The following is a 25024-nucleotide window of genomic DNA, read 5'->3' on the forward strand; positions in this document are numbered from 1 at the left end:
TAATCTATGAGAAGTTATTTATTTTCTTTTTTTAAATATACATATACAAGATATTTTATTTCAAAAGCACAAGAACATTATACAAGTTTCAAATTTACATTTTTGCAATTAAAGATACCAATATGTGCATTATCAAATAACTTCTCTGTCAGCTTGGATGGAACAGAAATCAGTGGCATAAGCATCCTGCAATCACTAAATACAGATTGAAATCACAGTGAAAAAAACTGCATAGTAATTTATGAAATGAAAGATGACCACACCAGTCAGTGAATGATATGGGAGTGCATTTGCTAAATTAGTATGTGCAAATGCATAGAAAGATGGAACTTTTCTCTCCCACTTCTTCACCTACAAAGAGATTTCTAGGCCTTTAAACACGAAGTCACCAGCTCGGAACAGCTCCTGTCGTTACATGCTACAGTTCAGGAAGAAAACACAATAAAGTTATCTTGCTGCTTATTTGATAACGGAATTTTTGTATCAGTGAAGTGCAAGGTAAATGAAAGTTTTTGATACATGAGTAGGTAAATATCAGAGGGAAACAGTAAGCGAATGCAGTTTTGGTATCAGTGAGGCATATATTTGCTAGTCTTAATCCAGTATTTTTGTTGGCAAGAAGGGTTTTGATGACTTTGGAAGTTGCCAGTGCATGGAAGTTTTCATGACAACTGTTCTTCTAAGAATACATTTTAGAGAAGACTAACAGAATTAACATTTCTCTTTAAAGAGTTTCATATTCAGGTTTAAAATCTGAAAGAATCAAAATAAGGAGAATGGTTTTAATTGCAAGAAACAGAATACCTGAAAAGTATACCAAAGACAACTATTTATGTCACCAGGGAAGTATTACAGCAAAAGTTATTTTAAAAGTATTTTAAATCAGAACAATATTTGAGTTCATTGGTATTCCTTTTATAGGAGTTATGGTGCTGTTCAGTGCACTTGCACATACTCTAAAAACTTTTAAAAATGAGGAGAACAATGATATTTAAATCTAAATCATTACTTGTGATTCTACTATCTCTCATACAACGAGGGGAAAAAAAAAATATCACACAAAAACACACTCTCAGACATTAATCTGAAAAGCTCCCCTTGCAAGCCTTGTTAAAATGACAAGAAAAGAATCCAAATAGCAAAGGGGTGGGGAAATTTCGAGTACTGACAACTTCAACCTTTCACACAGAAGTGGAATTTCCTGGGAAAGCATTTTTATCCATCACATTACTAATTCTCTCATGTATATTATGGTTGAAATTCAGAAAAGAGAACAACAAACATTTAGGACTGAAGCACAATCACATGTCATTGAGAGTTGAATCACGATGTGCTATGGACTACTGAAGGGCAAAGAGGCTTCACCACCTGGTTTTCCCTTTTCTGCTCTAATTGGCACGGAACACCCCCCAAACCCACACTATATCCTTTACGCAGGCAGGACTCCAAACAAAAGTGACAGAGGATGAAGAGTGGAAAATTCATCAAATACTGGCAAACAAACTTATTTCTGATTCTAAAACTTGCTGCTTTTGGGCCTTGGTTTTAGTCCAGTGAGAGCTTTGAAGGTCGTCAGCTTCACTGAAGTCTCTGGCTCTGTGTAACTTGCAGAGCTACACTGCAAGTACCACACAATATTGTCACATTTGGTTCTCGGGGACAATCTCGGAGTATAAACTGCAGAAGAAGTAAAACTAACCACAACCTGGCCAAATGGTGTAGCCCCAGATCTCTTGGGATACATTAATAGAGAACAAATTCATTGAAGTGCAATTCTGGCAATACAAAAAGCACGGATTTTATTTTTTGATGCAACAAGCAAGATCGTAGTTCTCCCATGCACCTTCTATCCCACACTTCTCATTTAAAGAGCTCATTAATGAAAACTCTTCATTAAATCCCAGGACACAGCTGAACGCAGGCTTTTTCTGTACAACTCAATGGTTGCTGTACCTGTTGCTACAGATTACTGAAGGCCTGGCACCACTTCCACTCCAATATTATGCCACAGATCTTGACCTATTTAAAAGCTTTAGAAAAGAACTCAGGAAGAAAGTAAAGAAGGCTTTTCCATATCAACACCATCCAGGTATATTCTCAAGGCATGGAAGAGACAGAAATGTGGCATGTGCCCCAAAGTACAGCATTTGTGAAGCTGTGCTCATCAAAATATGTGAAACAATTACAGCTTCTCAAAAAAAGTGGAAATATTTCTGGACCTGAATATTCGGTAATAATTATATAAAGCGGTTTTCTTTTGTGGAGAAAAAAAAAAAGAAAAAAGAGCAAAACACATGATGTGAGATTCTGTTTCAACATACCAGTATTACATCCAACCTAGAGAATCCATCAATTGTGTCTGAAATACTACAGAATCCATTTGAGAGTAAATTATTTACTGCCACCTTCCTTCCCTTTTCCAAAGCACTGCCAAAGGCAAGAGTTTTCACTAAAAACCAAGAGACTCAGAGCAGTTGCCAGTTGAATCCAAAGAAGATCTGATTCGTTTCTTGGCTCCTGGCAATCTCCTCTATGATGCAGTGTTGCTGCCACAGCAGATGCAGCTTCCGGTACCGCTCCCGACATAAGTGCAGGGGGTTGCCTCTTCTTCATAGAAGAAAAAAGGAATACCCAGTAAGCATATCAGAATAATAACTCACAAACTGTTCCATTAATAGTCTAGTATTAGCACTCTCAACAACACCCAGAAAATACTAAATATTTGTATGAGCACCAATTCCAACAAGTCTACTGGAAATGAAAAGAAATCTACATGTGACAAGCAATGACTACCGTTTCCAAGGTGGCATTTCAGCAATGGTAGCTGTTGCACGTTTCTGATTAAAAGCACACAAAGTATTCTTCAGAAAAGTAAGAAAGTTTAACAGTACCAAAAAAGTGTATTTTTTCATTACGAATGACCCATTCACAACTGGAAACTGCCATTGGGAATTTGAAGTTATAATAAACAAGCTCACCAGGCTGAGATACATATGACAGCGCTGCACATGCCAGCAGGAAGAATATGTTGTGTACTGGGTAATAAGAAAGAAAGAGAAACCAAAATAGAAACACAGAAAGAAACAAAGTCAAATACTTACTTCAGACCTGGATCTGTTTCTCCATATTCATCCAAGTAGGGAGCAGGATATAAGCAGCCCCTGGTTTTACCTTCAATGAGGACAACTTTGCATTCTCTGATTCTTAAAGAAAAAATAGCTAATTTAAAATACAACTCCCAGTAAGTTCTTAACTTTTTGGTGAGCTATATTTTAGGGCGAAGCAATGTTTTTTCATCTCAGACAAAAAGAATCAAGTGCTTTGACAATGCTGTGAATTTTGACATTCAAATATTTCCCTTTACTCTTTAATTCATTAAACTCTGGCTCACTACTTACTTGAGAAACATACAAACTCCAGCTCCGCATTGAAGAGCATGAGAAGTACAGGCTCCCAGCTCCTCCCCATTCACCAGTTCCTGACAGCAAGTATTCTGGGAACACAACATAGCCCCACAGAATAAACACAATACTGGATGTTTTTGTTCATCATCAGAAGACCGTGGGCACCTAGAAGAAGTGCAATGAGAATGATATTGCAGGAATTAAACTTTAAAAGAAACGTTAAATATGGATAATGGTCCTTAAAAACAACAATAACAAAATGCTTACACAAACCAACCACCAACAAACAAAAACCTACGACATACTATGTCATAACTATATTTCACATATCTGCCACCTCTGGCTTTCTTTTTACGTTGCTTGAAATATTTTACCTGCAAGATATCTGCTTTGAGCAGGCAGCTGGACTGGATGATCTGCTGAAGTCCCTTCTAGCCTGAACTATCCTATGATTTGCCCTTCCTGGCATAAAGCAGTGCCAACCTTCTGGCCTTGTTGAGTCCAGTGCAAAAGTAATTTGCAGGCCTATGGCCAAACAAAACGCAAATTGCACTGGGAAAAAATGATCAAAAGATTAAGCTATAATAATTTTACACGCTATCCTATCAAGCACAAGTGACATCATTTAGTAAGCAGTTGTGTTTCAGATTTAAAATGAACATGTGCAAATATTGGCCAATATAGCTATAATAGTGCCTTCACTCTGCAAAATCATTTCTGTACAGTTTTAACACCAGTTACAGTAACTCTAAGAAAATAAAAGTGAAAAAACACCTAGCAAGACAAGTAAATATGTCATGTCTTACCTAAACTGAGAGGCCTGGTTCAGAAGGCAGCTATAGTCTTCAGGAAGTTCTATTAAACTATTTCTTTTCCTAGGATATCTGGGTAAGTGAAAAAGAACTATTATGAGAATAAGAAAGATCCCAGCAAAGAACAGAATGGATAGCGGTCAACCACTGTCTTGCTGAACTTTCAGTCCTTTCTGCAAGCTTCTGCAGTTCTAGAGCAACTCTTCAGTTCTAGAAGCCCAAGCGAGAGGCTCCACATAGGAGCTTAAGTATTTCTATATTCTAGCAAAGGTGACAAAATTAAATTTCACATGAAACGTAAGTGTATGAAGACATTTAATATTTCACTTAGCTTTTGTTTTTTTCCTAGAATAATCTACATAACTTGTCTAAAGAATGTTATACATTCTCACTGAAGAGTCACTGCATGAGGAATAATACAAAATAATTTAAAGATAAATGTACTTCTGTTAGTAGAAGAAGAAAATGCAAGCACTCTAACCTGCCCACAACAAGCAATTCATACTTTCAACAGTTCTAAGTCAAAAATAGAATAAGAAACAAGAACAAAACCAACAAACTAACCTTACTGCAATGCTTTTCCCCTTCAAACAACTTAACACCATCGGGTCAGCACACCATCTAGTTCAAAGAAATGTCTGGAGAAGTTAGTGTTTGATAATAATATATATTCAAGATCAGTAAACTAAACTTGCAAGCAATAAGCACACACAGAGCACAGATAAAGCAGAGATAGTTCCAGCTAAAACTTTACAAGTAGAAACAATTATTCTTTACAGTTTTGTATCGGGAAAAGAATTTCAGTTTGTAAACAAGAAAAAAACCTACGTGAAAAACAACGCTCAAAGTTATCAATGTGCAGATGAAAACACAGTGTTAGCATGGAGTGAAAAATCACAAGGAGTCTTTAGATATACTGAAGTTCTCAAAGTAAAAACGGGCTAAAATACGCAGCTCTTTTTGGAATATATCTGCTGAAAGCCACAGTGAAAGAAAACATCATACATTTTACTAGGAAAATATTTATTGCTTTGATTTAATAACCAACACCTAGTGGTTATTTTACAATGCTTTATTTCATGTTGTATGCTTGCCTAGAATAGCCAAACAGAATTGAGTATCACAAGGATGGAGCCAGTCTCTTCTGGGTGACACCCAGTGACAGGACAAGGGGCAATGGGTACAAACTGGAACACAAGAGGTTCCACTTGAATGTGAAAAAAAACTTCTTCTCAGTGAGGGTGACAGAACACTGGAACAGGCTGCCCAGGGAGGTTGTGGAGTCTCCTTCTCTGGAGACATTCAAAACCCGCCCAGACACCTTCCTGTGTAACCTCATGTAGGCGTTCCTGCTCCGGCAGGGGGATTGGACTAGATGATCTTTTGGGGTCCCTTCCAATTCCTAACATTCTGTGATTCTGTGAAGCATGTCTACCAAAACAATGGTAGATATTGTCAAGTTACTAAACAGAGGAATTGGCATGTCTAAGATATCTTTTAAGTTATTTCTACCAAGAGGAGGAGGGAGAGAGAACTGCAGCAGATGGTCAATCTGGTATGCTTCATCTAGAACACTTCTTGAAATAAGATTCCTTCAAAAACACATGGGAACTTGCATGGTGATTTGACAACTGTTACTAGTACATTAAATACATAGCCTCCCACTTCACATCTGTGGTTTTGACTGGAAGCCCTATGATGGATTTGTTAGCCCTGCCTCTAGTGATCATTTTCTAATGTTCACAAGCACCTCTAATTTGTGTTCTCTTTTAAGCACTGGAATGTCTTCAATCAAACATGTAGGAACATGTAATAATTTACCTGTGAAAATGCTATTATTTTAAGTAATTATATATTATGCAAATTCAATTAATTATTGTAAAATTATATGTAAGGAATTATTTCAGAGCTGTATGGACTGTAAGTTGGTGTTGACAGCTCAAAATGTCACCTAAACTGAAGGAATCTAGACAACAAAACATACCAGAAGTAAAACCACAAACATACATCCCCCCCACCCCCAAACAAAAAAGAAAGGAAAAAAACCTAAAAACCTAAACACAAACCTGAAAAGGCTAATGTGCACCAGAGAACTCTGCCAAGAGCCAGGAATCATAAAGCAACCATGTCCTTAAAGGGTCACATCGAATATATGGAGACATTCTCCAACAAATATAGCAGGAGTATTCCCAGAGTTGCAGGGAGTAGGGGTTTATTTTAACTTGTACTTTTAATGGAAAAAAATTTACCAATTATTTCTTTACTGCTAGATTGAAATGTACATAAAACTCAAATGGTTTCTACATTCATCAGGCTAATTCAGAAATCCAGAGACAAAATAGTACACAGCCTCAGCCTGACAGCTACATAATTTTCTGTATTCTCATTTTGTAGCTTGTGTAATCAGTACTTTTGCTGTAGACAGATTAAAAACAGGACAATGAACAGCAAGTGGCACACCATGCAAGCAAAGGTTTATAACTTCTGTCTGCATGAATGATTCCACGTAGCTCTGCAAGCACTAATCTCTTCAACTGTAATTGATTTCTGTTTGGATTACTACAAGATATAGAATGTTTAATGTTTCTGAAGTGCTTTAAGAGATTCAGTATAACTGTGCACAAACGAATGTTTAAAACTCAAGTATGAATTTGAACTAAATCCTTTATTAACAAATTTGATCCAGAATTCCTATAGGGCCACCACAACAGAAAAATGTGGGCTGTCCATTCCCAATTAGTACCTTTGAAGCAGTGGATTTACTGTGTCCCTATACTCCTGGAAGAGCAGGAACAAATTGGTAGGGAGAGACAGGTAACTACAAAGTGCCTTGAATTGCCCTTCTTCAGAAACTGCAAAAGAAAAAGAAAACATGAGCAGTTGTTAAGGTGTTTGAGCACTGCTGAGTAACTCACTCCAAACTAGAATTCTGATCCCTTTTCCATTGAACAATATGCGTCTTACCACTTGAGCATAGCTCCTTAGCTAGGACAATTGGATGTAACTCCACTGAATTGCCAAAGCTACAATAATTTGCATTGTCTGAGGATCTACTTTAGGTTGAATAATAAATGTCAAATTTGTTAATATAAGTCATGCATAAGTCACTGTGAAAATAGAATTCCTTGCTTAAATTTCATTGCCTTGCATAATATCTAACACACGTTAGTGCAGCAGATTTCTGTACTTAGCACATTTTAGCTTTTCACTATACATTTGGCCCACAATTATAATCAATTTTGCTACGATCAGGTCACTGCTAACACATTACGTAAAGTTGGGCTACATTAATAGTTTGCTGGGTGGCCCTTTACTGGCTCAGCTGCAAAAGTGGCACTGCAGGAAGACTCCTTCCTACGTGATCAAAGTTCCAAACGAATGGTACGGACAACAGCAAATCACGAAGTGCTGAGATTTTGACTTTTATACCCTAACCAATTCATATTTAGCTCACAGTTTATATAAATTAAGATGCTATATTTTATCTTGGTTTTCATAGCAATTTTGATCCTCCCTTCCAAATAGTTGATGATTCTGTGTTTCACTGCATTTTGACAGAAAACAAAGTATTTATTTTGGCTTTAGTATCTGTAATGTGTTAGAATTCCTTAAGTAAGAGGACGTTGGGTTTTTACTTTTTTAAAATTTATTATTTTTTATTTTATTTTAATTTACTTTTAATTTTCTAATTTTATCTTTATTTTAAAAATAAATTTTATGTTTTTAAAATGTTTTATAATGTGCTTTACTTCTACTAGGCTTTGTTTTCCTATATCACTATGTTTTCAGCATTTGCCAACATTAGCAAATGCATGAAAAGGTTTTGTGGGGTCTTTTTTTGTTGTTGTATTTTTGTGGTTTTTTTTTTTTTTAATATACTCTGGGCTATTTTTCAGGTGATGTAATCTCAGATCTCAGAATTATCCTTAAGTCACAGAATCTTTGTATCCACAAGCACTTACTATCAATACATCACTGATAATTCACATATTTGCACGTACTTAGAATTAACTCTTATCTACCCAAAGAAGGCCCAGACAACCCAACTAGTCATGCCTGCCCCATCCTACACAAATTAGTATTTCCTTTTCTTTCCAAGTCTTACTTTAATGTATCAACTATCATTAAGTTATTGTAAACACGGAAAAACTCCATTCTCCAAGAAAACAGTAAAGAAGTCAGTACATAGATACATTTGCTTTCTCATATTTACCTTGTAGTAGATCCTCAGGTGGAGAAACTCCCAGCATATAATGGAAAAATAAAGCAGCACAACGAAGGTAAGGCATGATGCCTTTTTTAACACAATCCCACACAAGCCAGCCTGGAATATCCTGACTAAAGCAACTGTAAGACACAAATGAGAAATAGCTGCAGTAGTTCACAGTGCAAAACCTTCTCATGCTTTCAGATTCTAGCTAGCATTGGCAGAATAGCAGCTGTGGAGGAACAACACTGATAGACCCTGAATTCTGTGGAACAGCCACCAGCACCTAACTTCTGACTTTCCCTTTGCCTAAGCAATGAGTACTCAGTTTATGCAGAAGACTTACATTAAACCTTCAAAGTATTTCAACTTGTATTTTTCAGAATTATAAAAAATGTATAGCAAATAAATAGCTGTCTATCTCTAGGCAACTCCAGATAACCTGATTTAAACTGCACAATACAGCACAGCACACAGAGCAACTGATTCTTACACTGGTTTTTTATTATCAAAAGCCAGCACTTTTTGAAATAGTGACAGTTTTTAATTTAGTTGGTATTTTGAATGGAACTCAGAAATTTTTTTAAATGCCAAACATGAATATTCTTCAGCAACAACAAAACCAACAAAATTGAAAAACGAATACCTCATACTTCATTATGGAAGTCACAACAGTAATACTCATTGTTTCAATAAAGCTATGCCAAATTCATTTTTGACAGTGTTCCTGCTTTCAAAAAAATTTAAATTCAGTTAACGTCACATGTGAACAGGACGTTCACACAAATGCTGGCCAAGATGTGCTGTGGAATAACCTGTGCAGCTGTATTACAACATCGTAGACCACTGCAAAATTATTATGCAGATTGTGCTGCTTAAGCACCAATAGGACAGAGTTAGAAGCCAATGCATACACAGAAGTTAAAACACTAAAATTTTCAGAGCTGAGTTGCCTGAACTTTGGCATTTAATTCTGTACTTAGGCACCTCAGTACAGTGAGCTGATCTTCCAAAATGCACAGCAACTATGATTCTAAGCTCATGCCTCAGAAAAATTACTCCTATCATTTAAACACCAAATTTTAAATATTTAGAAATTTCAACTTAAAACTTTTAGACAAGTGGGTAGCATTGTCAGTCCTGAAGAAACATAGCTTTGGAACTCGCCTTGGTGAAGACAGGATAGGATTTGTAAAGGGTACATTCTCATTTTCTAGCTTGCTTCACACACAGATAGAGAAGTACTAAAGAGCCTGTAGCTTTACCTATCAAAAAGTCTGAAAAGACAGCCATTAATGCTCAAATAAGCAACTGTATATGGCTTTAAATGTTTCTCACTTTTATAGCAGAACCGATTGCTGCTTTCTAGCTTCCATCTGTAATGGAGAGACCTAAAAAAAACCCCAATCAAAGTAAAGAAAAAACAGCTATTATAGTTAGTGGTTGTGTATCTCTCCAGAATGGATATAGGTATTTTGTCATCCTTTGACTAAGAATTTACTCTGCTATCTACAAAAGATAGCTATTTTAACTAAAAGTGCTCCTTTCACCAGTCTCCTTTTTTATAGCATTCAGGATTATGGGAAGAAAGCACAAGGCATTGTGCAAACTCCCCATACAAAACGGGTATTTTTTTTCTGTTTTCTGTGTTATTCAGGTCAATCCCTGTGGACTGCCAGCTATGTAGGAAAACGCAGTGCTGTAACTGAGCTGCTACTTACCCACTGGTGTACTGGCAAACCTCTCTACAGAAAGCCTGCGCAGAATGTGCCTCCTCACTGTTTTCATACGATTGAGCACTAGGGGATTCTGCACACAAAAAGATGGATTCCACTGTAAACACACTTCATTTGTGACACACTTGTTGGGTTTTTTACATATACTGAGCTCTGTTTTTTAAATTGAATTACGGATATTTCCACTTTATTTCATTTGATTTTGTGCTTTTTAACCTAACAAATGTTCCCCTAAAACTGCATGTTCTAAAGAAGAACCAGGATTACTTCTTCATTGCTCATCCTCACATAAAAACTGCTTCCTTCCTTCCCTTGGACTTGTGAAGTTATCGTCCTACATTGATTAAGCCATAGGAAGTATCGATTTGGGGGGGAGGAGGGGTGTTTGTTCGTGGTGGTTTTTTTGTTCGTTTGTTTTTAAATTCCTATCATGCTGAAGAAAAAGGGAAAATAGTAGTTAGGAAATCTGTATGTTACTGACAGTTTTAACAGTAGTATGAAATAAAAGTTAAATTCTCTCCTATCAGTTTATAGGTATTTAGGTATTTAGTAGGGTAAATAAATGTTTGTTTCCCAAATCCATACTGTCACGGTACAGCTGAGAATGCAGCTGCTGGGCAGAGCTTTGCTCTCCTACAAGGACTGAGGAGGGGAAAGTTACTACTCTCGAATAACTGACTTGATCCAACTACTGATATACTAGTAACTATTTTGTTTTCTTAGGCTTAGCATACAGAAGAGTGCTAATAAAATGCTCTTAAAATGATGTAGTGCTATTTATTTTTTACCAGAAAGCAGTTATTACTACCTAGCACTAAGTGTCATTTATTATGAGGAAGTTTATACCTGGAAGACCCTAGTGGTGTCCAGCCATGATTTTTAAGAAATTGTGTAAAAATGCCAGAATAATCCAACCCAAATACACCTCTACCTGTTGCTGAAGAGACGACGATCTGTGTTATGTGTGCCAGTGTTGTCAGATGGAAGAGGTAGAGGTGGTTATAGGCTGAACTAATTGATGAAGGTTGCAAGTCTACAGCATCCTCCCAGTATAAAGATGGAAATGATAACACAACTCCCACCTACAGTGAAAGGGAAGGAGTAAATATTAAAGTGACAGAAATTTGGTAATAGCTACATAGGTAAAATAAATTATATTCTCACTATACATTTAAATTTCATTTCTGTAGTCAATTTACATAGGTTCATTTTTCTTGCTAGTTTTAATGCACATCGTCCAGCAAAAACTCATTAAAAATATTAAATGTTTATGTCCCTCTAGCATGTAGGAAACTCAGATATAGTTCCATCGTAATTGCCAGTTTCTAGATACACAAAGAAAGCTTGTTCAGTTCCTAGAAAGCCTATTTTCTGGTCTTTGACATAATACAAAGCATATTGAAAAAAGTCAGAAAAGAGAACAAGTGTTAGAACGTTTTATTTTGGTGGGTTTGGGGTTTTATTTGTTTGTTTTAACACTAGAAGAAATGATGATACAGATTTGTATTAAGAGCAGAAAGAACAGGCTAAAAGAGTGAAAAAGGCAAAGTGAACATGAAGGAATCGGAAGGTACGACGTGACTTCAGACAAAGGAAAAGTGAGGAAAACAAGCTCAGTGGGTGCATTTCTCAGGGTTTTTTGAGGTTTGATAGCAAGAGAGGTGGTAAAAAGCTGATTGAGATTGCAAGCATGAAAGAGTGAGACAGTAAAGGCTTGAAGGCTAGAAAACCAGCTTAACTAAAAGCAAACCATAGCAGCCATATGTAATCATTTGCCTGTGCTCATGCATAATTATTTGACCCATGCAAGCGAATAGATAATTTGGGACTATCTACAGGGTAAAGAAAAAAAAAAAAATCCATGCTCAAAAAAAAGAAGTATTAATATGAAGAATAAAATGAACCTGCTTACCAAAATGTGGAACATATCTACTTCTAAGAGGGATGGAGTGTCCTCCACTTTAAAGTTTGGTAGAAGAACTACAAAACAAAGATAGTGATTATGCATTTGACATGTATTTTCTACTTTTGGATTGAACTGCAATATAAGAATCTGATTTTAGACCCTCTATAATTTCTGTGCGCTCATCACAAAAAGTCCAAGCCTAAGTAATTATTCCATTAGCTGCTTATCACTTATTTTACTGATTGCGCATCTGTTTAGCTATTGCCACATGCCCAATCAGAACAAAATTCTGAGATAAAAAACTTCGATTTATTTCTCCAGCTCTAATAAAGCACAAGGGTGAAGTCCACAAATTGTCCTTAGGCTCTGCAACACTAAATGCCTCACAACCCAGCCCAATGCAAAAGCCTGTACCACACCTAAGAACCCTATCGAACAGAAAGCAAGTCAAAGAGCAGGATTCACAAAGGCCACTCTGCTAACCTGATCAGTAAGAAATATGGAGGATAGCTACGTGTCTCAAACTAGCTGAGACCAAAATATCTTAAACTAGACCGCAAGCAGCCTTTTAAAAGTACTAACAACATGTTGTCTCACAATTAAGAGAGCAGAATATCTGGTTTGTGGCTTTATCCACCTGTTTAACACTCTGAATTCGAGTAATTTTGAACATTACAAGAAATAGATTGCTAATAATCTGTAAATATTCCATATCAGAGCATCTCCAAGCCTAGGTAATCTAGGCTAGAGGATTTTTTGGAGACTCCAGTGACACTGGGCTGGGTTAGCAGAATTATTGATTACCTAATTTCGAGTGATACTCCACGATTTAAGGCAACATTAGCTAAACTGAAGTTAGCACTGTTGTCAGTAGTCTAACATTTGCTTCTAGGCCTTATTACTGTGTGTGCCATTTTGCAACAGAAACTTCTGCAGCCTGGAGTGCAGTAAAGGAAAGGAACACCATACCTCCTAGAAGACGAATCAGATGTTGCTGAATCAGGACCTGTGGTGATGTTGTTCTCTGAGCAGCTGCAAACTGCACTAATGCTTTAAGACCGCTGTGCTAGAGCACAAGAGAAAATTGTCGGACAAGAAAAAATGAAAGATATAATAGTGAAAAAAGCTGTAAAAAAAAAAAATCTACTTCTACAAACAGAAAACATCAGTAAGTAAATTGAATATGAACTTCCACGTATAAGTAGAGACATTGTTCTTACAAAATGCTCTTTATGTTGTCAATCTAAATATTTTGAGAGCTACCCCTCAGCAGAAAACAATCTTGATGTCAGCAGTTCCAACAGTAAGTTTTTTTATACGTGGGTGTGTATTATATATATTTTTTGTTTTGTTTAAAATGTGTTGTATGCCTCACTTGCCCATACCTGTCTGTTTTGTAGAGATCCAAATAAAGGCTTGCCCTCTGCTTCCAAGAGGTTTTCTTAAAATCAAACAAAGAAAAAAAAAGTTGTTCTGTTTTACAGGAACTAACACAACATTTATTATGCTAGAATACACTTAGTCCAAGATTAATTTATTCTTAGTATATGTACTTCTTTTTAAAGATCCACTTTACTCCAATAAGAGAATTCTCTTGAAAAAATCTAGCTTAAAAGGTACTGAATGTTTCCCAGATAAATGGCTGTAACAAGCTCTTTAAAACCATCCGGTTTTCAGGTCTTGCTAACTAGGGATTTAAAGGAACATCGTTTCACATGAATGATGACATGACATTCTACAGATTTAGGTGTATTTTCAGTTACCCCTATACAATGTTCAAAAACATCAAGGTATGTTTGCAGGGATGCTGTAGAGTCATCTTAACCTCAGCTTTGCACTACTGCATTTGACTGTAGTTCAACAAAAATATCTTGAAAACAAAATTCCTAAGTTGAAGTACAATTCAGCTTTCTTCCCTGAGTGCATTGGTTCTGAAGGGATAATAAAGAGAAAATAAGCCAATAAAAATAAGAAACCAAAATAAATCAATTGAATAAAAAGCTATCAATTGACATGGTGGGTTTTTTTGTGCTTTAGTGCCTTTCAGAGATGAATCAGTACAACTCAAGATCATGGAGGGTTTCTTTGTTGTTTTTGTTGGGTTTTTTGTTGTTGTTTGCCTTTTTTTTTAACCACTTCTAACAAAAAAATGAGTGTTTTACCTTAGCACTTTCATACATCAGTTTAACACAGAACATATGGAGTTGCTGAGGAAACGTGGGAAAAATCAGATTTGCATTTTTAAGTGTCTGGCTTCAGGCAATAAAAGCAATTTGGACCCCTTGGGTCAGTGATGCTTTGAACCTCCTCTGGGGACTCTACTAATAGAGGCAGTTGAGGTTCCTTATCTAGGCAGTCTCACTATATCCCCATTAAATGGTTTTGTTTTGTTTTGTTTTTCTACAAGCTATCTGCCTAACAATTTCAGCACACAAAGGACAATATTTCTTCTATGATTACCGCGATAATTCTTTGAGAATAGAGACAAAATAAATAACAAGAGAGGGAGTACTATTTCATAGCTTTTAGATATAGCTGTGCAGGAGATGCCTGCAGGTCAATGATCTCTGACAGCCTGAACTCGATGATCTTTCGAGGTCCCTTCCAACCCCTAACATTCTGTGATTCTGTTACAATTAGCAACGTGGAACCTGATCACTCCCTGCTCTCTCAGATTAACCTCAATGTTTGCATGCCATACCTTATTTTCTAAACTACCACCTATCAAAAACATACTGTTATTTATATTGGAGTATAGATACTCATTCTATTGTTATATAAGTATGTATATATATGTTATATTAATACATTATTATACTATTACATATTGTTCTTATCTAAGTAGAACTATTATTATTATTTTTATTTCTACAATCAGATTGTATAAAATGATACAATCAAACAACTGTAAGATTTTCAAGTCATGAGAAGAAATAAACCCAAATTAAGTTTTACCTATACACTGGACAGTAAACGCACACGTGCTCCAAGTCATCATAGGAATCCGGTAATCAGCTTCATTTGGAGCAACTTTTAGCCCAACTCTATAAACGGTGGTGGCAAACAGAATAAGCATCTCCTTGATACTGTTTGAGTATTTGGCTCTGCAAAAGAAAGCCAAGATAATTTCAGTCTGAATTATTACTAGTGCTTATTACTTACCAGTCTATAAATCAATCGCTAACAAAGTCTAAGTTATTTATGAAAGAATTATTGAATACAAAGGCCCTTTGTCTATACAGAGGAGAAAAAAATGTCTAGTTTTCAGTAGTAAACAAGTACTTTGATATAGCAGGCTCTAAAAATGGAGAGATTAAGAGCTGCCAAGCTGGAAGCAGTCTATTTCTGTATACTATATTATAATCTGCATTTTAAAAAATGCAAACATCTACATAAAAGGAAAATACAATGAATTAAAAAAAAGGTTGAGTAAGCAAGTGTAATTGTATGTACTGGAGCTGAAAATATAGCTATCTCATAAAGCACTAAAAATGGGAAGGGGAAGAAGGAAGGGGAAGAAGGAAGGGGAAGAAGGAAGGGGAAGAAGGAAGGGGAAGAAGGAAGGGGAAGAAGGAAGGGGAAGAAGGAAGGGGAAGAAGGAAGGGGAAGAAGGAAGGGGAAGAAGGAAGGGGAAGAAGGAAGGGGAAGAAGGAAGGGGAAGAAGGAAGGGGAAGAAGGAAGGGGAAGAAGGAAGGGGAAGAAGGAAGGGGAAGAAGGAAGGGGAAGAAGGAAGGGGAAGAAGGAAGGGGAAGAAGGAAGGGGAAGAAGGAAGGGGAAGAAGGAAGGGAAGAAGGAAATTTCAAATGTGTTCTAAACCACATTTTTAGCATTTAAGTTCCTTTCAGTTGACATTGGGTTAGTTCACATAAATGCAGTAATAAGCAGAAAAGGGCCTAGGGAAAGGCATACATTCAGAACTTTGTAAGAGAAATATAAAACATTTACATTAATTTTCCAAATTTCTACAGCCAAAACAATTGTACCATGAAGTTTGGGGTTTAGCCAGGCTTGTACTTAAACACCACATTGTTTAAGTGCAAACTTAATTTCTCCCATGGGGATGAGTTACCAAGAAAGAATTTGATTCAAGTTTCTGATGACATTTTTACAAATAGTGGATATAGATATCTATGTAAGTACTTTGCATAACTATGATTTCAGTCAGAAATAGAGTACTTGTAGTGTGATCTAAAAAGAAGACAGATAGGTGAGCACACTTTAAAAGCATCTATCATCTATTCATCCCGTTTCAGTGGGAGAGAGCTTTTGCCACTGGAATAGAAGCAGACAACACAGCCCTATTCCTTTGAATGATCTGTATTACATTATTGCATCCAAACCCCAGTGAAATTTATCCCTGAAAGAGCCCTATAGCAGGAAAAATGAAGGCAGACAGACATTACACAACTTGCCTAGAGGCACAGGAAGGCACCAAAATCACAAGAATTGTGGATTCTAGACCCCTAGCTCTGTACCAAGAACATAAGAACTATCAGACTGGATTTGACCAAGAGTTCCATGTACCTCTGTATATGTCTGATATTCAGTGAATGCTTAAGACAAAGTATAAGTAAACCCGTATTTGGACCAAACAAGTCATATGCCTTTCCTACAGTACAAAGCCTGAAGCACACCTAGGTTATTTTAGGGCAATTTAACATAATATCGAGAGCACTTCCAGTAACACTTACGAGGACTGAACTCCAAAACTAAGGATGGAATTGAATTCCAGAGCAGAGTTCCCCATTCCCTTGTTGGTGAAAGCTGGAAGATTTTGTTTCTCTCCTTCCAGAAAAAGAAATAAGATTCACATTAAAAAACAAAGAAGCTGTTAAAGTTTTTACAGCAGTGTAACACAAGCGAGACTTCTTTTTACTTTAAACTGGTTTGAAAATAATTGTATATGGACCTCACCAGCCAGACTGTCTTCTAACCCTCCTCCTTAACTAACACTTTCTTCTATTCCCAGAAATATGAGGATTAAAAGTAGTGCTTTGCTGGTGAGGAAAAAGACCTTTCCTGCATTATAAGAGAGCAAGGAATATGTTGATTCTCTGTACCTTCTACTTTCTAAACACTCATATGTGTTTTTATTTCAGCCTTTTTAATCTAATTTTTCTCTTTTTTACTACATCGCAGTTAAAAGTTTAATTAACTCTGTTAGTTGGTAGCTATCCTCTCCAAACACACATAGTTTTTTTTCTACAAGGAAGACGTGTTGTCATATGCAGGCACAGAAGTTGGACTCGATGATCTTTATGGGTCCCTTCCAACTCAGGACATTCTATGATTCTATGATTTAACACAAACCAGAAAATCAGTGAGGTTACTGTGAAATCAAGACATCAGTTCAGACAGGGCCATGACTTTATCCCCATCTTTACTTGATACTGTCTTGATTGACAACAAAATGTATTCTTTATTTGAAATTTTCTGTTGGCATTAGTTAAAACATGTACTGTCATATTAGATATCCCACAGAATAGCTTCAAAATTAAGATAACAAACCTTTAGCATTTTTCACACTGTAGCCTGATATTCTGGCTATAATAATCTCCAGCCACCTAGCCAGGGAAAGAATTTGAGCTACTGCCTCTGCATCCTCACTGGGAACAGAAACAGAAAGCAGGTTTTACTTTAACACTCAAAGAATCACATTTTTTTTAAAAACAGAGGACACATTTAGATCCAAACCCAATAACTCAGCATTTGCACAGTTCGGCTGGCTTTGTAAATTTTGAGCAAACAGCACAAAATGAAGTGTTAGGCTCAATACCAGATCTAGGTACCTTCTCATTTGACATAAGCTCTGAAAACAACACATCCAAAAATGCTTTAAAAAAAATATATATACTACCAAAAGCAGAATATTTGGCTGAACAATCAATAAGGAGATATGGCACTCTTTTATACAGATAGGGAAGGTCAGTCCAAGTTTTCCTTTCAAAAATTTGAAAAGTCAGCCTCCCCTGAAGTAATTTTTACTTATTTATTATTATCTTAAATTAAAGGCTATTAAATCTGTTAATTCACCTGTTTATTTTTTGAGCCTGCAACGGAACAATAGGAATCACAGTATTACAGAGAGATTTGCAAAGTGGACAAAGATACTCTCCATTCTCCAAGTCAAATATTTGTTCAACATGCAGACGTTGTCGGAAGTTCAGCTGCATGGCTTCAAAGTACCTACAACATTGGAAAGAAAATTACTAGAAAAATGGAATGGCTCAAATGTGACATGAAAACAAATGCTCGGTTAATTAAAAGTGTTATCTAGCAAGTACCTATCCAAGGCAACAAACAGTTTCCTTTGATTTATAACTCTTTCACATGCTCGGACGCGAAGGTAAAGTAAAACCTTTGAGCACATACGTGAACTCAGGCAAAAACAGCAGCAACTTTTGAGATCCTTTTCAATTTCATTAACATTTTTCCAGACAAGCAGTGCTTACGCTTTCTACTCTTGTCTCAAAAAATCTTCAAAACAATGAAACATTCTATTTAATATCTCTCATACGCAGTTTATTCCTGTAAGTTTAAAAGAGGGATGGTACATAATTTTATTTATTTTTAGAAAAAACTACCCATAACAATTCATGAATGAATTATCAGCCACTCATGGCAATGACTGAGCCTCAGGACTAGACAATTAAACTGTAGCCTTCTTTTAACAGGAAGAGACGATAATTTATATTACAATATCACATTTGAGTTATTTTAATTTCAGAAGGAAACTAAGAAATAACCATGGTCTTTTTGTGGGTTTCATAATAATTCTGCCCTTTCAATGGATGCAGTAAGCCTTGAGATTTTATTAGTGTCTCAGTGGTATTATTAGGAACAAAAAGATCCAACATTCAAATCTTCTTGCCTGGATACAAGCAACTAAACTCAGTACTAATGTTTGGACTGGCTATGTAGGATCTTAAAGACAAGCATGAAACTATCTACCTTCCACACTAATGTAATAACTAAATATTTTTTTGCTTTAACTTATGCATCTCAAAGGAAAAAATAAAATCCCACTTACGTAATAAGAGAAAGGGGAGGGCATCTGCAGAAGTTCTAATTATTACAGAATACTTAGGAAAGTATTCTGTTACAATCAACAAAAACCATATATTTATTTTCCCACAATCAAAAAACCATGGTTTTGCAAGCAACTCTTCTTTCTCATACATGACAACTACAACAAATACAAATATCCCATTCATTTGAATTTGTACTCTCTTGTAGAGTATTTTGCAGTACTTTTAGGCTGCACAGATACTCTAGAAAGACAAAGCTGACATCATTTGGAGGATTATTAGTAAGTTAGAATGTCTGTTATGTAATAAATAAGACTATACTCAAACCTTCTGTGCCATCCCGCATGAGACTAGCCTGTTGTCCATTTTAATCCCATTTACCCATACAGCAAGGTATCTTTTCTTAAAAAGAGCAAGGGAACTGAGCTCCAATGTTGCACTACTTAGATCTACATAGATGTAGATGGATCTGCCAAGAGCAGATGTATTATACTCAAGGAACATATTTTTGTATCATTTTAAGGGTGTGCACCTAGTTATTTTTTATTGATGTTTTATCATAAAAAATATATATACATATAGAAAAGTAAATTATAAGCACTAGGAGTTTAGTCAGATTTTTTAATGTTAAATGGTACAAGTACAAACAACAAACCTCAAGAGATTGTTTCTATTGCACAACAATATAAAGTAGCTTGCAATTGAATGACCCAGTTCTTTTTATCTGTTGGTAATACTTCGGTGGAATTGTTTATACTACTATTTCACAGTATTTATCTTGTTTAGATTTGCCAGACCTATGTGGAGTCAAATACAGAGAGCTTTGCTCTCTGTCATCCTGCAAATGTAGCTGCAACCAGGATCCCTACATTTTCCAAGCTAAGTAGCTTGGTCTTATAATATTTCAGGCTGCATTCTAAACCAACATACTTCGTCTGAATTGTGGGCTCTCCCCCGAACAAAAGAAATGTAGTAAAGTTTTTAAGCACTGTGTCAGTTCTTCCCTCTTACTTTTCATTGGGAGTTTGTTCACTGACAGAGGAGATGTGGGGACTGGGGATAAAACATTAGTAGATTTAACCATTCATATTCTGTTCTAAATGCCAGATTCTCATCTAAAGAGTCACTGGAATAAGTCAGCTTCATCCTTTAAGTACTGACCTGGTGACAGATTTCAAAGTACTGTTGCCACAGAACACTCACCTGGAAGATTCCTACTGGTTCTCACTGAATTGTCAAAACAAGCCCTAGTAGACAGGTTTCTTATTCTTGATCAATCTTACCCCACTGGTTTTATTTACATAAATAGTAACTCCTTAGAAATTCTGCTCTGAGTCATAGAAGGCACTGAAAACTTTTGATGATGGTTTTCCTCATCAAGTCAAAACTCCTCATGTCATATTTCATTTTTAGGCGAGTACAGATTTAGCTCCTTAACTAAATATCCACTTACTGTACTGTGTTTTCAGTGTGCACTTTGATGTTTTGGAAAACAGATGAATCAAAAAACAAAAACAAAACCACAGCAAAAAAAACACATTAAAAGCTGCAAAGACATCCTTACTTCTGCCAGCAGGCTGCGTGCATCACGTGCCCACAGCTGCCTGCGTGGGTCCCACAAGGTAAGTCAGGATGCATGAAGAGAGGATCTAGTGTATCTAGAAAGATAAGGCAGAAAGAAATTACTGAAAGAACAATAACGTAACTTCCCATCAGTATGAAGAGAAACGAACAACAGTATATAGAGAACACAAGCCTTCAGATTTTTTTTTTCCACAGTTTGCACAATCACATTAAAATCCCATTTGACTGGCTTTTCCAGACCAATATTCCAACAAAGTAATCACAAGACAGAGCCCACTTACACTAGTGATGGTTTTATACTAATTATGAAGAAAGAGACAACAAAATCTAAGAGCAATAGTAACTTCCTTAAACATGAAAAAAAGAAGAAAAGGGTTCTTCAGTACTGGAATAGCTCTGAGGTGGGTTTTGTTATCACTGAAGTTTTTATCGTGCTAATTATTGTATTTTTAAATGAAAGAAGATGAAACAACTAAGGACAAGAAAGATTAGGCATTTCTCCAACTAATCCTGTGTATTTTCAAACCACTGGCAGAAACAGTACTGCTGAATAATGTAGTCGAGTCTCTCTTTCACTGATCTTGCATAATTCCTAACAGTGAAAACATTATGAGAATGTAATGGTGTCTTTGTGCTGCATATGCACTCAAAGTGAGATTCCATTTTCTCCTTAAGGGTATCTAAATAATACTGAACAACAGCAGTCCTCCAAACCTCAACTAGTGGACTGTTCATGATTTTGAAGAGATACACCTGAATTTGAGAGGGGGGTAAAAAAAAAAAGGAGGAAAAAGAAATACACACAAAAAACCCTAGCACCCAAATTGCACTGCAAATATAATTCTGTCTGACAGCAGCTGAAGCTGCTCTAAATCAAATGGAGACTGAATTAAGAAAGTGAACTTTGGTAAAACACTAATTTGCCAATATCTGCACTTCTGCTGTGGGAACAAGCATTTTTCCACTTCTTTAGATCTTCAAAGAAATAAGCCATTACAGGCCTACTTCTCACTGATGAGCTGTAGAGGACAATGCAGCAGAGAGTAAGTCTATAAATAATATCCAGAAGTGGCTTTAGGAAAAGGATCTTCATTCCCTTCTTTTTTCAATTATTTCAATAGCCCAATGTGTCACTGCAGAAAGCTTACAAGTGTATCTGACTACAAAGCACAGGATTTAATTTGTACTTCAGAGCACCACAGAAGAGAATTTAAAAAAAAAAAAAAGTATGCAATTAGTGCATGGTCTAGATAAAATTTCTATACAGCTGGCTCAAAATTGCCATTATCAGTAGTTCACTGTTTAACGCAGGGGTGTCAAACTCATTTTCTGCGGGGATCACGTCAGCCTCGTGGTTGCCTTCAAAGGGCCGAATGTAATTTTAGGACTGCAGGAGTAGTTACGTTTAGACAGTCCTAAAACTACATTCGGCCCTTTGAAGGCAACCGCAAGGCTGACGTGGTCCCCGGGGGAAATGAATTTGACACCCCTGGTTTAAAAGAAAAATGGATCAAATGGGATTCTGTAGGAGCCTGTCCTGGGTCTAGGACTATTCAGCATTTGCTAATGACCCAGAGGAGGAAATATAAAACATCTTTTTAAGTGAAACAATTTGGTAAAGGTTTGCAAGTGTGATAGAGAACAGGGTAATAACCTGGAGAAATAAGAAATAATGCTGAGCTCTCCCCTTTGCTTTAGAATTCTATTTGATAACATTCAAGAGTTTATCTCTAAACTACAGCAGGAATAGTGAACTGCATAAAAACAAAATTTAAAGCTATTTGCTAGACAGTAGTGTCATTAAATAAAGAAGGACATGGGGTTCATTTTGCTTTATGAGCTGACCACGAATCAACACCACCCTGTTATAGAAAAAAAGAACATTTTCAAACATCAGCGGGAATTTAAACTGCAAGTTGTAACATCCTTGCCATTAAAAGGCAACAAACTAGAAAACCTCTAGAGCACACTTATAGACATTCAGTTTTATTATCTTTCAACACTACATCCTTATTCCTTATATATTAATCAGCCTGAATAAGCAGGATTTGAAAAAGTTATTGACTAAACTTTATAAGATGATGTGGGCAGATACATAGAGAATGCATATTAGTTAATAAATATTTATCAGATAACAGCCATTTAAATTTTTATCTGTGTTAAACAACTATAATTCAATTTACAGGGAAAAAATATCACTTTTAACTTTAAATTGTTATTTAATATTATAGCATGCTTGAATCAAACTACTAGTTTTATGATGAGATGCATATCCACCTTGGGGTGATTCAACCTAAACAACATTTGCCTATGCTGTGTATCAAGTAGGATAGAGCCAAAAAGTCTAATAAACATGAAAAGAAATTAGCTTACTTTCTCCTTACCCACAAACCCAGTTATCCTGCTCAAAGAATTAGGGTGGCTTACTGAAGTCCTTCCTTCACAAATCCACTTTTGACATTTCTTACTGCTTTATAGCCGATTTTCTATATTGTCTTATTATCATCCAACATACTTCTAGGCAACCAGGCTGGATGGAATACTCAAATTTTTAGTACTTTCTCATTTCACTTCTTTTTAATTTGTTTTTTGGTTTGGTTTTTTTAAACAAATACTTGTTTGCCTGTCTTAGCCTTCTGAGATCTCAAGTATCTTCCACACCTTTTAAAAAATAACTAAAGATTATACTGGAGACAATGGTTCTGAGAGTATTTGCAGCATTACTTTAACAAATGCCAAGGTGATACACTGCAGTTACCTAGATATTGTTTCAACTTTTCTTTTCTTATTCTGGACTGCATTTCTCTCTTGTTAAAATTAACAGCCATCAAGTATCTGATAATGAATTACTAATAATTTTCTTTCTCAAAAAGAGAAAAAAAAAATAATCAGTGAGTATGTAAATTTTTCCCCTTCCCTTCTAATTATTTTCTTTCCCTTGAGTAACTGACCAAAATCTTTCACATGTTTAACCAATTATTACTTAAAAAAAAATTTGAGTAAGTCTTGTATTTCCTGCTACCAATATGCTATTATGCAACTCTAACTCTTGTGTTTGTATTATTGTCTTGTATTCATTTTTTTTTAATTCATCAAATCCTCCATTCATATGATCCTTGCTTACACTTCTCTACTTTTTTATGTTGCTTTTTTATTACTGCCTGGACATTAAAACAAAACCAAAACAGCAAAACTATCCTCCAGCTGCTGTCTTGGCCTCTGATAATGTGCATGTATTTCCTCCATATTGAGGAAGCTTGCTGCTGTACTTACACAAGAAGCAGCTGTTAATATTCTTGGCTTTTTTCCAAAGTGACCACTCCTACCAAATCTCTAGGTTTTATAAAATCTTCTTGTGAGAATAAAGCATTTTCTGACTTCCCAGGGACAAATAAAAATCTTCGTACACTTCTCATTTAAGTTTTAAAGCATGGATTTTAGAATTATTTTTAAATTCTCTCTTTCTTTTTATTAAGTGTAAGTCATTTAGCAATCTGACTGAATACAGAGGTTAATTAGGTTAAAAGGATATGAGCTCTAGATACAGAACTGCTTGTAGTCTAAAAGAAGAAAAATCACATACCCCCTGAGTGTTCAAGAATTCTGCTCCTGTTCTGAGTTAAGGCCGTTGATTTCTGGACACAGGCAGATAATACCATGGCAGCACTTTCCAATTTTACTTCCTGCTCCTCCTGACAAAGAATACAGGTCAGAACTTCTTTCTCTGCAACAGATGGACCTCGTTTGGGACCCAAAGAAATTCTGGAGTAATCAATTGCTGAAGATATGCTGTAAGAGCGTGACACAGATATAAAATAATCACAAACTTATTCTTCCAGGTATCTAAAAATGTCATATGCTGGTAACACTTCTTGTTTTATACCAAACTGCTTTAAAAATCCAAATTATGACCAAACAATGAGGAAACACCTCAGCCCTCACTAAAATGCAGTATTCTTTAAAACTAGGAAGTGGAAGCCAGCTAACATAGAATAACACAATAAATGGATTCAGACAGTAGAAGTTCAGGAAGCTGTATTCAATGTAGATTGAATTAAATATATTTTAATCTTACAGAAATGTTAAAATGGTTTCTCATTCCTGGAAAAAACATACTGACAATGGATTCTACTACCTTAATTCAATGTTTTGTGACACAATAAGCTTCCATATATTTTTAAAAAATATTCCTTATCCCAGAGTTCAACAATGATTCATAGAACACTATTTATTAAAGATCAAAGCACACAGAAGTGATCTGTATCTAGCAGATATCTCTATTTTCTCAACCAGTTTTGTGCAGCCCAAATGAGACCAAAATCATGAGTTTTATTAGGTATACTACAT

At 35.9% G+C, this 25024-nt stretch overlaps 1 protein-coding gene across 5 annotated transcripts in view; it reads right to left on the minus strand.

Moving 5' to 3' along the window:
* UBR1 (ubiquitin protein ligase E3 component n-recognin 1) overlaps positions 1–25024 on the minus strand; it is a 73028-nt gene continuing 48004 nt past the window's right edge. For 4 of the 5 annotated variants that reach the window (XM_065838416.2, XM_065838414.2, XM_065838415.2 and 1 more), the window contains exons 30-47: positions 24261–24466; positions 20658–20751; positions 18099–18251; positions 17574–17671; positions 16757–16850; positions 15021–15169; positions 13451–13506; positions 13035–13131; positions 12072–12139; positions 11091–11241; positions 10145–10232; positions 8430–8563; positions 6960–7068; positions 4781–4837; positions 4211–4288; positions 3399–3569; positions 3102–3203; positions 1–2607 (exon numbers count right to left, since the gene is read on the minus strand). In XM_065838416.2, coding sequence (XP_065694488.1) covers positions 2466–2607; positions 3102–3203; positions 3399–3569; positions 4211–4288; positions 4781–4837; positions 6960–7068; positions 8430–8563; positions 10145–10232; positions 11091–11241; positions 12072–12139; positions 13035–13131; positions 13451–13506; positions 15021–15169; positions 16757–16850; positions 17574–17671; positions 18099–18251; positions 20658–20751; positions 24261–24466 — 2047 coding nt within the window. In that variant the 3' untranslated portion in view covers positions 1–2465. Of the gene's footprint in view, positions 2608–3101; positions 3204–3398; positions 3570–4210; positions 4289–4780; positions 4855–6959; positions 7069–8429; positions 8564–10144; positions 10233–11090; positions 11242–12071; positions 12140–13034; positions 13132–13450; positions 13507–15020; positions 15170–16756; positions 16851–17573; positions 17672–18098; positions 18252–20657; positions 20752–24260; positions 24467–25024 lie in introns of those variants that run through there. The other variant, XR_010651399.2, reaches the window with a different exon arrangement.

This window comes from Patagioenas fasciata, chromosome 5 (genome assembly GCF_037038585.1).
Source record: "Patagioenas fasciata isolate bPatFas1 chromosome 5, bPatFas1.hap1, whole genome shotgun sequence".
NCBI lineage: Eukaryota > Metazoa > Chordata > Aves > Columbiformes > Columbidae > Patagioenas > Patagioenas fasciata.